The sequence below is a fragment of the Arachis duranensis genome, chromosome 9 (assembly GCF_000817695.3).
Source record: "Arachis duranensis cultivar V14167 chromosome 9, aradu.V14167.gnm2.J7QH, whole genome shotgun sequence".
Lineage (NCBI taxonomy): Eukaryota > Viridiplantae > Streptophyta > Magnoliopsida > Fabales > Fabaceae > Arachis > Arachis duranensis.
Window position 1 is genome coordinate 113,818,580 of NC_029780.3, and position 13,283 is coordinate 113,831,862.

Below are 13,283 nucleotides of genomic sequence, written 5' to 3' on the forward strand. Positions count from 1 at the left end.
GATGAGAAGAAGAATCAGCGCCGTCTCTTCCCTGTTCTGGCGAGCCGGAGTCCCACAACCACAGCACCGTGCAACCGTTGGAGAAGTGAGAACACAACCAATTTCAGCAACATCTTATATCGTGAAACCATTTCTACAAGATTAATTAAAACAGAATTTGACACCTTGGAACCCCAATGATGGTTCCTCCTCAACTAGACTAGACGCCCTGCATTGCACCAACGAAATGTATGCAAAATGTGATCCAGGTTTAATAAAAGTATACATGAGATGCTGAAACACGGCTGTAATCTGCCAAATTATTTATCAAACTTCCCAACACTGATTATATGTGGCTCATACTACTTCAACTCTGCGACATTTTGACTATGTACTTAGAATCTACTCTACAAGGTAAATGCTATCTTGTTCTTTTATACTTACAGAAGAGCTCCAATAATTGCTGCGAGACATCTGCAACAAGGTGAGATTAATCATCAGAAAATATAAAATACAAAACTATTTTTCGCAGCTGAAAAGTAGGCTGACAGCGATTCAAGAAGATACCTTCCAAAATAATAAAGATCGCTCAATTTTTAACTGCATAAGATTTATCCCAATCTTGATATTAAAAAAGGATGTGGGATGAGGTTACCTTGAAGAATGGATGGTGTTGTCTGGAACTCTTGCCAGATGTTCCGATCAGCAGCAAGATCCATGTTGAGAAACTTGGCAGCAAGATATGCAGCTCCAGCAGCAATATGTTCAGGTTTAAATTGAAGCCAAAGAGAACTCCGAAGCCTGCAATACATGTTTCGGCTTCAGAAGGTCATTCGAGACAAATAACTACCGCCAGCATTGGTCAACACAAATAATTTTTTTTCTTTTTTTTAAGGTGCTACACAGTTCTCAACACAATACCATATAAATTGCGAAAAACTTTCTAAAGCAATGGAGATCCAGAATTCAGAGTGCTAACAGACTCAACATTGATGAGCAATAACAAAGATTAATAAATTATTTTCTTTTTGTCAAATATATAAACATATGCTTAAAAGAAGCAGAGCCACCAGTGAACCACTCAGGCTGCCCCACTCATTAAAAATGTGTGGGGTGGCCTTTATCTTGCTTATTATTACAGAGTTTGAATTAAGTTCCTCTGAAAAAGAATTTGGATGTTTAGTTTGTTAAGCTCACAAACTGGTTCATAATAGATCAATTTCTTTGATACATTATTTATTTATTCGAATTTGATTTACATATATTGCTAAATAATAAGCATGTAAAAATGGAATCAAACCTTTAAAAAATACATCTCTTCTGCAAATAAATACATTTTTCCATAACAATCAAATCCAGAAAAATGGCAGCATGCATTTGATGTCCTAGAACCTAAAGATGATGACCTTGATATGGCTGAATTCTTTTCGACTACAGAACCAGCACTCTATTCAATAAGCAAATTTAGGAACTTTTAAAATTAAGAGATCAACCATTACCAGATGACCAGAAACATAAAGGGCACAAGCTTGTCTTACAAACACAGGAAAACCACTAAAGTAAAAGGAGTTAGGCATCTAGAACTGCAAGCTACACATGCTACCCAAGCATCTAGGCTTTGCCTTTGAGTCATCTACCCCTAAATATACGACACACATCCATAATTGATTTCAATTTGGGAGGTTCAACATCTACATTTTGAAATAACCTAGGTTTACACAAAGGATGAACAGACCAATTCCAAATCATGAACAATGCTCGTATATCACAATTGGATGCCTGGGAATGCTACACTAAAGAAACTTTTTCGAAAATGGAATTAAGAGTGACAATTTTAAATAGCCATATATTACTTTCTTCTTCCTGTAACGAAAAATACATTCCCATTACAAACTTAACCAGACCTAACCTTGGACGAAGAAACTACAAACGAATTACTTGAACAGATGAAAAATCAGTACAAATTTTGAAAAATAATATTCATGATTTAGAAGGTATTAAAGAATAAAACATGCACGCATGCACACACACACTCACATCTTACACTAAAGTCTAAACTGGGATAAAAGAAATAATTTCAAAATTTAAAACACTCGTGGAAGAGAAAGCTGTCGAAACTATTCCATTTGATTGACCAACAAATTCAATGTGGTTAGAGAATGGGGGAATTTAGGACAGCTTTCAGAAACCAAAGAAATTTCAATTATAAGATAGCATTAACAGCTTTCACTAACCAATTACTAGAACAAATGAACCAAAAAAAAGGGATAATAAACAAAAATTCAGTATCAGCATAGGAACTGAGCAGGAAAGACATCAACATCTTGTCAAATGAGGAATGACTAGCATTTTTTTTTCAGGATAAGAAATGACCCAGACCACATCTGAATTTTGAACTATTTGAAAATTTTTGTTGGTTTTTTCAAATAATTTCTAATTTGTATGACCATCCAACCCATTTTACTAAAAAAGCAATGTATGATCTCCCAATCCATTTGACTGGCTATGATCTTTCTTTTTCCCTTTCAACAAACAACTTAGTCCATGCTTCAATTTTGGACTGTTTGAAATTTTTTGTTGGTTTTTTCAGATCATTTCTATGATCTCCAACCATTAATTAACAAAGCAAAACCATTTCTAAGATCCTTCAACCCTTTTTAGCTGAGACTTCTTTTTTTCCAGGACAACAAATGACTCGGTCCATTTATGAATTTTGGACCGTGTGAATTTCGGAATGCCAGGCCAACTGCAGAAGCAATGCAGGTCCCTGACACTTATGAAGTTGGCCTGGAATTCGTTTGCAATTGCTTTTGTAAACAGGGTTTTGCCGCAGCCCGGAGGGCCAAAGAAAAGAACACCTTTGGAAGGCGACATGCCAAATTTCTCAAACTTCTCAGCATGTTCCACCGGGTATTGAACCATCTATAAACAGTAAAATAAATCTCTTATATTAATAAATTGTTGAAAACATACCTAATATACAACACATTTAAGATTCGGAATATGAAATCAAATTTTCGAATTTTTGCACCTCTTGAAGCTCCCTTTTAACATTTCTCTAGACCTCCAATATCATCATAGGAAACATTTGGAACCTCCATCATGGTTCATGTAAACAATTTCCAAATTAAAGGTCAACATAATAATAAAAGAACATTTTCATTCAATTTTGTAACTGAAATAATAACAGAACTCAATAAATACAAAGGATAAGACATTAATATGCTAAATGCATTGTATATATTTGCAAGAGTAGTGTCTTTCTTTTCCAAAGTTTATGCAATCAAAAAAGATTAATCATGCTTAGAATCATTCAGGTTGAGAATTCAGCAAGGGAACTCACTATTGCACACAACACAGATGGGTTTGAAGAAGTCAAAGCAGTTTGGAAGTGCTCATTGGTGACAACCATAGAATTCAAAATCTCAATATCACTCGATTCATCCTCCAAGTCAATCACATCCATCTTCTCTCTTATACAATGCAGAACTAAATCTCTTATTCAAGGTCTGCTCCTAGATAACGATGAGTGTCCCTTGCAACTCTTTCAAGATCAACCTGAAAAAACACAGAAAACAATTTAGAATTGTTAAGCATAACATTTACAATTTAGATTTAAAGTGAGGAATTTGAACTTGTAATCTTTCTTTTCACTTTTCCGGCACCAATCAACTACATATCAGAACAATAGATTACAAGTTCAAGTTCCTCACTTCAAATCATAACTGTAACATATATTATGCATGTCAATTTTTCTCTTTATTATCTTGATTTCTAAACTCCTATTATAAACACCACAAAATTTCACAGCTAGATCAAAGAATTATTGCTATCAGAAGTCCATTTCCTATTTTAATGAATAAAGCTAGCACTAGAAACACATAACTAGACTTTATTATCACATTGAATTAATAATAACAGTAGTATTGAGAGAGATAAACTCACTGATCAGAAGAAGAGGATTGACCCTTTTGAGGAGCAAGTGAGGTTGGATCAGCCATGACCTTTATCAGAACTTATTCTTGGTCTTTCAATATCATACTCCAAGCTTACACGATGTTTAGCAGCTTAGCTATATATGCAAAAGTTTGTGCTTTGTGTTAATTCATAATACACGTTAACTATCACGCGAAAGTGTGTGTGAAAAAATAGTCGAAAATAATTAAATAAATTAATATATTTGACTAAATTATTTAATGTAATACATGTTGAGATCTTAATTATCATTTTACATGAATAATCATCTCTTTTTATTAAATATTTTCATAAATAATTATTCATGTAAAATATCTTTATACAGATGATAACTTCAATTCTGTCAATGCTATTTCAATTTAACAACAATGGAGCAACCACTAAGCTCCCAGATCAACTGAAAAAATTGCATCACCTCTTACCTTATGCAACCAAAATTTTCTTATTGACAGCTTCATATATGCAATTTTGGAAGCTTAAAAGGCCAAAGAGCCCAAGTCTGGATTAAACTGACTGCAACCAGGTACCTTCCGCACCCTACTGTTCCTCATCTTCGTTCTTACAAGGGAAACATCTATCCATCGATTTGCTGCTGCATAGATGTTAGACAACAGCACATAGTTAGCAGCATTTTGAGGTTCAATCTCAAAAAGTTGATTAGCAGCAATCTCTCCTAACTCTGAATCACCATATGCTTTACATGCCGCAAGAAGTGCACCCCAGGCAGCAGCATGAGGCTCCACTGGCATTACTTTTATAAGCTCATAAGCATCCCGTAAATGCCCTGATCGACTTAGAAGGTCAACCATACATGCATAGTGATCAGGTGAAGGACTAATGCAGTACTTTTCCTTCATGGAGCGGAAGTAGTTCCAGCCCTCATCAACAAGTCCAGCATGACTACAAGCTGTTAGAATGATTTTGAAGGCCACCTCATCCGGAGTTAGCCCATCCTTCACCATCCTGTTAAAGAAATTCAGTGCATCTTCCTCGAATCCATGAATTGACAACCCTTGTATCATCGAACAATATGAGACTAGATCACGGTTAGGCGTTTCTTCAAATAATTTTAATGCCCTTTCCATGTTTCCACATTTAGCATTCATATCCAGAAGCGCTGCAATCACATGGTCCTGTTTCATATCAATAGAGCTCTTGTTTACATAAGAATCAACCCATCGAGCCAGTTCTAAATTACCCAACTGAGAAGAAGCTGACATCAAGCTAACCAATATGAATTCATCAGGTTTCACATTCATTGATTCCATCTCAAGAAATACTCTCAAGGCCCTGTTAGGTTGACCATTCTGTACATACCCTGATATCAAAGTAGACCATGCAACAATATCCTTTTCCGGAGCTTGGTCAAACAAGAACCTTGAGGTAGCCATGTCACCAGCCTTTGCATAGCCATCAATCATGATCGTGAAAGAAACAACACTCTTTTCCGGCATAGCATCAAGTACTACCCTAGCATTGCCCAAATCCCCCACCTTCACAAAACCCCATATCATCGCATTCCATGATGCCACATTCCTCTGCGGCATTTCATCAAACAGCCTCTTTGCCTCCACCATATCCCCAACCTTCACATAGCCAACCACCATAGCCGTCCATGAAACTGCATTCTTCTCAGACATTCCATCAAACACCTTGCGAGCGTCACCAATCTTTCCACATTTTCCATACATATCGACCAAACAGGTTCCAACAAACATATCACCTTCAACCCCACACCTCAACGCCGAGCCATGGAGCAATTTTCCTTCCCAGGATCTGCACATGCTTGAACAAGCCTTAATCACAGAAGAGTAAGTGTACCTATCCGGAAGGGACCCATGTGCCTTCATGCGAATAAAAGCAGAGAGGGTGTCGAAAAAGTAACTTCCTTTGGTGTGGGCTCCAATGAGGGAGTTCCAGAGGAAAGGGGAAGGGCCAAGGACGCAGTCGAAGACGGCGGTGTAATATGAAGCAGTGGCGGCAAAGGAGGCGGAAAGGGAAATGAAGCGGGAGATGATGAGGTGATCTTGCTCTAGGCCTCGTTGGATGATGGAGGCGTGGACTTGGTAGAGGTGATGAATGGTCTTGCAGGCCTTAAGAAGGGTGGTAATGGCGGCAGTTGAACGCGGCGGAGAAGAAGAGTGTTGAAATATTGAATTCATTGGAAGGAGCTGCTTTTTGCTCTCCCTGATTTCTCTCCTTAAGTCATCCGCTTTGGTACATTCTTGATAAATTTACACGCCAAAAAAGATTGAAAGGAGAATAAGAAAGTGGCAATGCACTTCAATACGTTCTGCGAGGAAGAACAAATACAATGAGACTCCCTGCTGCAAAGATACATCAAAACTGGTCCGATTGCCGCTCCAACCAAATTCAGTTTGCGTCTAAACATCTTCATAAACCCAAAGAGTCTTGTTATTACTTATTAATTATATTAATATGATAGTGGGTTAGGAAATTATAGTGTTGTGTTTGTAACCGGTTCTCTTCTAGGTGCGGGTCGGGTTTTCAGCCCATGACACTACCAAAAAATAAAAGCATTAGTATCACCAAAAAGTATTAATTGTAAGTTTCGTAACGTATATCTATTATTTATTTTCTATTTACATATATAGGAAAAGTTAGGAGAAATTTAGGGACAAATTGCATATTTAAATAAAATAAAGCTCAAAATTATTCATTTGTAATATTTGTAAAATGGTTAATTTTGAAATCCATTTTATTTAAGTATATAATTTGTCACGATTCAAATTATATAATTTTTTATTTCTTTCTTTTTTAAGAGGTAGATAATTTTGTAATTTTAATTTACCTTAATCAAAATAAAACTCAAACTATAGGAAGAAAAGGCCAAAATTTAATTTGAGAAAAAAAATTAAGGAAAACATACAGACTTCAGTGGCCCTCCTTTCGCCACCAATACTCCTCGCGTGATTTTCGCTTTGATATGATTTGAAGCGCTCAGCTCAACAAAGAAATGAGGCGCATTTCTACATGTCCACAAAGTACAGTACAGTACAGCACAGAAGAAACATAGAATAGCTTAGCTTATTAGCTCAGCTCAGCTTTACGCACTAAATGGACGGAAGCCCTATCTTCTCTACAATACTGTACTCGACCCTTCGCCTAATCCCTTAGTATAAATAAATGGAGCTTTCTGCATTCCCGACGTTCAGAGCAGTTACCAATCCTTCGATTTTCCCTTTCTCTTCGAAACAAGTTTGTTGCCGGTGCTCTTTTCTTCTTCGTCGCCGCGACTATGGCCTTCGCTGGAATCGAAATTCGAAACCGTTTGTTCGCATCAGGTTGTGCTTGGAGAATGCTTCGTCGTCGAACGGTTATGGCGGAACCGAGAGCGGAGAAGCTAAACCTGAGTTCATCGAAGTCATCGGCATTGGCAGTCGGAAGGACGCGGTTATCGATTTCTGCTTGAGATCGCAGTTTCAGTTGTCGTCGCTGCGGTTTTGGTAATCTTCTAGTCTCCGCTCAGAGATTTTATTCTTTCGTAATTTTCTCTTGTGACGATTACGGTGAATTCGAAATTTGAATACTGTTTTGGTTTACGAGAATACGTGTTGTTCTAATAGATTCTCATAACTGGAAAAATTAGCAAAATCATTGTGTTTTTTTTAGTTATTACTTTCGTCTAAGGTCGTAATGACTTTCTAGCATACAACGACAGCAATTCACAGTTAAAAGTTATCTGATAGTTTCGCTCGTATGCTTTTGCCAGAATTGAAAGAGATAACTGTTCTTCGTATGGTTATTTTCTCTTCATTAGCATAAACACGAGCAATCCTTTATTCTTAAGAGTAATACTCTCAGCAGTTAAGATCTGATCTAAAAGAAAAGTATGGACAAACGCTGTTAATGGTTTCCTACTTTCCCTGTGCTAGATTTTAACTAGAACATCACTTCAGAGTGTGCTAGAGATTATACTAGTTTTACATTATTAAATTATCTCCTACATTTGGAATAATAAAATAATTTCTTCTGGAATTGATTTTTAATTCCATTTTGAATTGCCTTAAGTTCTAAATATTTTGCAGGAATATCATAATGAAAGAATCACACGAGGCTCAATTACAGCGTAGATCAAGGGAAGAAGGTTGTTCTGTTGACTTAATTTTACTGTGATACTTTTTGGATCAACTAGTTCTTATTTGTCTAGTTTAATAAAGAAAGTAGATGAATGGAAGAAGGTTTTCTTTTGACTTAATTTTACTGCGGTACTTTTTTTATCCAATACTTCTTAGTTTTTTAGTTTAATATAGAAAAATTATATTGGGAATTCTTTCATTTTTGGTGTTTCTGGAAATAAAATGTCCATTACAGTAACATCCTTCTTGATTTTTTCCTTCTCATATTATTCATTTACTATCAAAGTTGAAGCCTAAACTTCAAATTAGAAGACAGACCATACAATTAAATAATGTTTAGTTAAAAGAAAAAAAAATTGAAGGGGAGGGATGACATGAATGAATTACAGTTCAGATATTCATACATACCTCAGTGTTTTCTCCACTGTTAAAAGCCACTGAACTACATTTGTTTTGGTTACTTTTGCAGAATTTTCTCCAACAGTTGTCAAAGCTCCAGTATTTATGAAGACATGCTCAAAGACTGTTGTCCTTGTTTGTACATTCCTTTCCTTAAAACTCTTGTACCTTGCTTCAACAAAGTTACCAAAATATTTGAGTGAACTAGTTTGTCCCATTCAGATTATGTGAAGTGCACATAAGTCAACTGAGACGCTTGAATTCGTTATATGTCACTTTATAATAAATATGTTTATCTTAGTAAAAGGAAATTTTATGTAACTGTTTACTGCAATTTACACGATAAAGCTGATTTACATTGCTTGTGGTTGCACTTCTCATTGTGCTTTCTTAGGTGGCTAGTGCAGGATATGGATTGGACCTTTCTGTTGCAGTTGATATTTTTGAAACTGTGAGGTCCAGAAATGGGTTAGCAGTTGCTATAGTTTTGAGGCCTTTTAGCTTTGAAGGGTTAAGACGACAGGATGAGGTACCTTATGTGCTTTGACTGCCTTTGAATAAATATATAGGTCCCCAATCATATTGTCCCTTTCAAACATTTTTTCATTTTCACCTACAATGTGATAAAATTTCCATTGGCTCTATAACTGATAAATTATGATAATGCCAGTGAATGTTATTAGACGTCATATAGTTTTTGTTCTATGATTGCAATAGAATTCTTGATGTGATTTATTTGAGTCAAACTCTCAGGTGAAGGATTTGATGGGGAAGCTTAAGGAGAGCGCGAATTTAATTATAGGTGAGGCTCCATTGATCAAATTGGAAGAATAAAACTATGACAAAAGAAAGACTAATGCATAAAGATTTTATTATAAAAATTTCTGGAAATACTTTTACCATTAAAAGAAATATGCAGCAACTGTTCATGCTACTGGTGTATGATATTTTCACATGATAATCCTGAGCAGGTGCTCATTTTTGTTGATTTTTCCCACAGAAATTGATATTGATGCACTGCTTCAAAAAGACTTGTTGACTCTAGATGAGGCCATGAAGACTGCAAATAATGCAGTTTTGTTGGCTATTAAGGCCATATATGTATTAAAATCTGTAAGTTTTTTTTTTTAGTATATTTTGGGTTGTTTGGTTATACAAAATAACTATAAGCTAACACGTGAATAGCTTTGCAGGAGACGCATAGAAAACTTGTAGATAGATTGCAGGATGGTGTGACTGAAGCCAGCACTTCAGAAGTTAATAAAGTAAGTTTCTAACATTTTTCTCTGGTAATGTTTGACCTTTTGTCCCCATCAAAGTTAATTGACACCCTTGTTTTTATCTATATTTTGTGTTTCCAAATATTTTCTCCCCATTCCTTTGTATAACAAATGCTACTATTTACAGATATTGGCAAACTATAAAGAAGCAGGGATCGGATTTGGAGCTGCATATAACATCAAAACCTCAATATTGCAGTCTACATTAGAGTGTCCTTTCCTTGGTGTTCGTTTAAAGGTATCTCCAATTTTTTCATAGTCATCCATAATAGGTACAATGTTTTCATAGTTAATAACAATTTAAAAGTATTTAACTTGCATTGGTTCTTTCATTAAACACTGCTGTTTCTTTTCCAGAATGATTTGCCTGTCATCTGTTCAGCATAGCACGGTTTCCTTTAAATATTTATTTTAAACTTAGGAGTTCACAGTTCTAGTATTATTCTGATTTGTTCTTGTCTACCATCTTAACTTAATACAATCACTATTTTGTTCAGGATCCAACTAGTATTGTTATCTGCATTCTTGCTAGTTCAGTACCCATTAATCATAGCGATATAGCAGCCTTTCTGCGTACATTCCGTCAAACTACAGCATATACGGGGGACATATTAGTATCCACAATCTATGAGCCAAATGTTGAGCCCAACTTATGGATAACAACTGTCCTTGCACTTGGGTGAGTAACTTGACATGGATGCTTGATGGTGAAATCCTTTTTTCAGTGTTTTTATTGTTTCTCATTTCATCAACATGTTGAGTTTCCTGTTTTGTAATTGTAAATAGCAGTTCAAACGTGAAACAATCTGTCCAGAGTGTTGGTATACTATCCAGACTGGCCCTGCATTTTCCTCGTCTTTTTAGCTTTTGGGGGACGCATAATCAGCAACAAGTTCACACAGGAAAAGAGTGTGCAGTAACTCCTCAGAAAGTGATGGAGTCTTATGAAAGGGATGAGGAGCCAAATAAGAATGCTGCACATTTTGTAGATGGCAGTTTTAATAATCACAATGAACAGTTGGAGCCAAGAGTGAGCAGCAGCAGCTCCAAGTTGGCTACTTCAAGGTTTTCTCTCTATCTTAGGCTCCCCCAAATGAAAAGGAAAATTGTTTCTAATTTTTTAAACAAATTAATTTTGCTTTTCACCTTCTCGATGTTGGCTTCTGAATGGTATTAGGTTTTCTGAAAAAGAAGATATGTTCGACTCTATAGCCCAGAATTCTGTCCCTTATGACTCTATTATTGAAGGTGGTAATTTTGAGACACTGAAATTTTGACTACCTTGTGTCATTGCTGTTGAACCATTGTTGAATAATTTCTTTTTCTGTTGTTCTTTTGTTTAATTTCAAATTGAGTTGTATTAGATGACTATGCTTTTCAAAGGGAGCAACTTGAAAACTGGAATCTGGGTCCTGGATATGAAGTGGCAAGGGAGTGGGCCCAAGAACGGGTAGCTGATGCAACACATATGATAGATAATCTAAGCATATTCCACCTTCCTGTAGGTGTGAGGCCTTCAGAAGATTTGAAAGATTGTTTAAAAGTCTCATTCATGACAGAACAGAAGGAACCGGAATCTGTCAATGAAGTAAATGTATCAACAATAAATGAGGGCATCCCTTCTTGGAATGTAGTGACTGATGCAAGTTTGGAAGCAGTAAAGGGATTGGCATCTTCACTTTTGAAGGGAAAAGATGCTAATAAACCAAAGAAGCATGGAGTACTTTCTGATCGAGCTGCTTCTATGCTGGTAATGATGATTAATGGCTGTGAAATTTGTTGATGACTCATTCATTTATGTATTCCTGAAAATAAATTTGATGAATGTTCTGTCATTAGTCAATATTTCATGGGTCAAGGTATAAATTCTGTAGTTGACAATTTAACAAGAGATATTTCTCTATAAAATTTGACATTCATCATGCAATTGTCATTCTCTACTCTCTGATGGCATTGTGTACTTTCTTGGAGGGTTCCTTTATATGATTATCATTGTTCAGGTTTATTTTGATTTGCCGATTTGTTTGAGGAGCCTATTTTATCCTTCTTCATTACAGTGGTCCTTCTAGTAAATTTTTGTTGCAAAAAATGTTGTTTGGGAATTAGCTCAAAATTTAACATGCCTTATTCTCCTTCTACTATTTAAAATTAGGCTTGAGTGGAGATTTGCTCACTACTTGCAGAAATATTAAAGCTTCATTTGACAGTATTTCTAATTTTACTTGAATATTAATTTCACATGGGTATCACCTGAATTTGGCTTTAGATTAAAAAGGAAGTTCAAATTTTCCTTGTATTATCTATAATGTGTAGGATCTAGATCCTTCAGTTCAAGCTCCTAGTTATTGTTTGACATAGAAGAGCATTCCGTACTTTGCACTTCAATATAACTTTGGAAAAGAAGTAAACCCCAAGACCTTGCTACCTATGGAATTGATTTAGTGCAAGGCAACTTCAAACCCCATAGAATACCAAATTCCAGAACAAAGGCTAAATTCTCCTTTTGAAAGTATAATTCTATTGGGTTTTAACTTTTAGCCATCTAATTATTTAAGATTTTCATTATTCTCTTACATGCTTTCTCAATTTATTCTAATCTCAAATAATAAGGAATTTAGGGTGACTATATTTTATACACAGGAGGCAGAACGGGACTTGTCAAAAAAGTGGAATCCTGTTGTGGAAATGCAATACAGGGGAGGAAGATACAAGGGACGATGCCAAGGAGGTCTTCCTGAAGGAAAGGTGATTTCTGAGTTTCTTCCAAATCATTTGTCTAGCTAGACTCTGGAATTTTAAGTTTTCTGTTTTTTTTTTTTCCCCCTCACTGCATGCTGGGAGAACAACTATATTAAAATTTACATTCAGGGGCGTCTTATTCTTGGAGATGGAAGTATATATGATGGTTCATGGCGCCATGGTAAGAGATCAGGGCCAGGTACCTTCTATTTCAAAAACGGAGACATGTTTCAAGGAACATGGAGGGATGATGTCATGCACGGCAAGGTTTGTTAGATTTTGATGTATACTTTCCAATGATGATTTGTTGAAGTTAAAGATGACGAAAGTGATTAGCATGTTAGATAAGAGATTGTGTGAGTTTTAGCAATAGTTACAGCGTAATATAGAAAATGATTTGATCCAACTTATCATTGCTAGAACCAGTAGCAATCTATCATGTCGATCTTGTATGGCAATTTATCTTGATTTCAACTGCTATAAAGTGTATGGGGGAATCATAGTACTTGATTACAGACCAATCTTTGATGGTGTTTCGATGAAGTTGTGCTGGATGGTAATTGTTGTTTATTTATTATCCAGGGTTGGTTTTATTTTCACACTGGTGATCGGTGGTTTGCAAACTTTTGGAAGGGAAAGGCCAATGGTGAGGGGAGGTTCTACAGCAAGTCTGGTGATGCCTTCTTTGGGAATTTCAAAGATGGCTGGCGTCATGGCCAGTTTCTTTGCATCAATGCTAACGGAACTAGGTATAAGTATTTAGTCTTACTGGTTTTGTTGCTTGTATTTGTATATTCCTTCTTGATTATCA

At 35.9% G+C, this 13,283-nt stretch overlaps 2 protein-coding genes across 10 annotated transcripts in view; one reads left to right on the top strand and one right to left on the bottom strand.

The window, feature by feature from the left end:
* Positions 1 to 243: 243 nt before the first annotated feature.
* Positions 244 to 6,353, bottom strand: LOC107467444 (putative pentatricopeptide repeat-containing protein At5g37570). 4 transcript variants are annotated; one of them, XM_052253677.1, is made up of 7 exons: positions 4,377 to 6,353; positions 3,925 to 4,051; positions 3,323 to 3,537; positions 3,011 to 3,074; positions 2,838 to 2,901; positions 635 to 780; positions 244 to 453 (listed from the first exon to the last, which is right to left on the bottom strand). In XM_052253677.1, the coding sequence occupies exon 1, from the start codon at positions 6,114 to 6,116 to the stop codon at positions 4,431 to 4,433; it is 1,686 nt and encodes a 561-aa protein (XP_052109637.1). In that variant the 5' UTR covers positions 6,117 to 6,353; the 3' UTR covers positions 244 to 453; positions 635 to 780; positions 2,838 to 2,901; positions 3,011 to 3,074; positions 3,323 to 3,537; positions 3,925 to 4,051; positions 4,377 to 4,430. The 4 variants fall into 4 exon arrangements, with proteins under 4 accessions (XP_052109637.1, XP_052109639.1, XP_052109638.1 ...); XM_052253679.1 differs by lacking the exon at positions 2,838 to 2,901; XM_052253678.1 differs by lacking the exon at positions 2,838 to 2,901 and having other exon boundaries at positions 2,953 to 3,074.
* Positions 6,354 to 6,912: 559 nt separating this feature from the next.
* LOC107467468 (protein ACCUMULATION AND REPLICATION OF CHLOROPLASTS 3, chloroplastic) overlaps positions 6,913 to 13,283 on the top strand; it is a 6,804-nt gene continuing 433 nt past the window's right edge. The window contains exons 1-15 of one of the 6 annotated variants that reach the window (XM_016086573.3): positions 6,916 to 7,421; positions 8,004 to 8,062; positions 8,524 to 8,588; positions 8,848 to 8,982; positions 9,207 to 9,255; positions 9,454 to 9,566; positions 9,647 to 9,718; positions 9,861 to 9,971; positions 10,231 to 10,412; positions 10,520 to 10,798; positions 10,911 to 10,981; positions 11,098 to 11,483; positions 12,374 to 12,478; positions 12,602 to 12,739; positions 13,055 to 13,221. In XM_016086573.3, the coding sequence (XP_015942059.1) occupies positions 7,102 to 7,421; positions 8,004 to 8,062; positions 8,524 to 8,588; positions 8,848 to 8,982; positions 9,207 to 9,255; positions 9,454 to 9,566; positions 9,647 to 9,718; positions 9,861 to 9,971; positions 10,231 to 10,412; positions 10,520 to 10,798; positions 10,911 to 10,981; positions 11,098 to 11,483; positions 12,374 to 12,478; positions 12,602 to 12,739; positions 13,055 to 13,221 (2,252 nt within the window). In that variant the 5' untranslated portion in view covers positions 6,916 to 7,101. Of the gene's footprint in view, positions 7,422 to 8,003; positions 8,063 to 8,523; positions 8,589 to 8,847; positions 8,983 to 9,206; positions 9,256 to 9,453; positions 9,567 to 9,646; positions 9,719 to 9,860; positions 9,972 to 10,230; positions 10,413 to 10,519; positions 10,799 to 10,910; positions 10,982 to 11,097; positions 11,484 to 12,351; positions 12,740 to 13,054; positions 13,222 to 13,283 lie in introns of those variants that run through there. The other 5 variants (XM_016086574.3, XR_008002665.1, XM_021131403.2 and 2 more) reach the window with 5 other exon arrangements.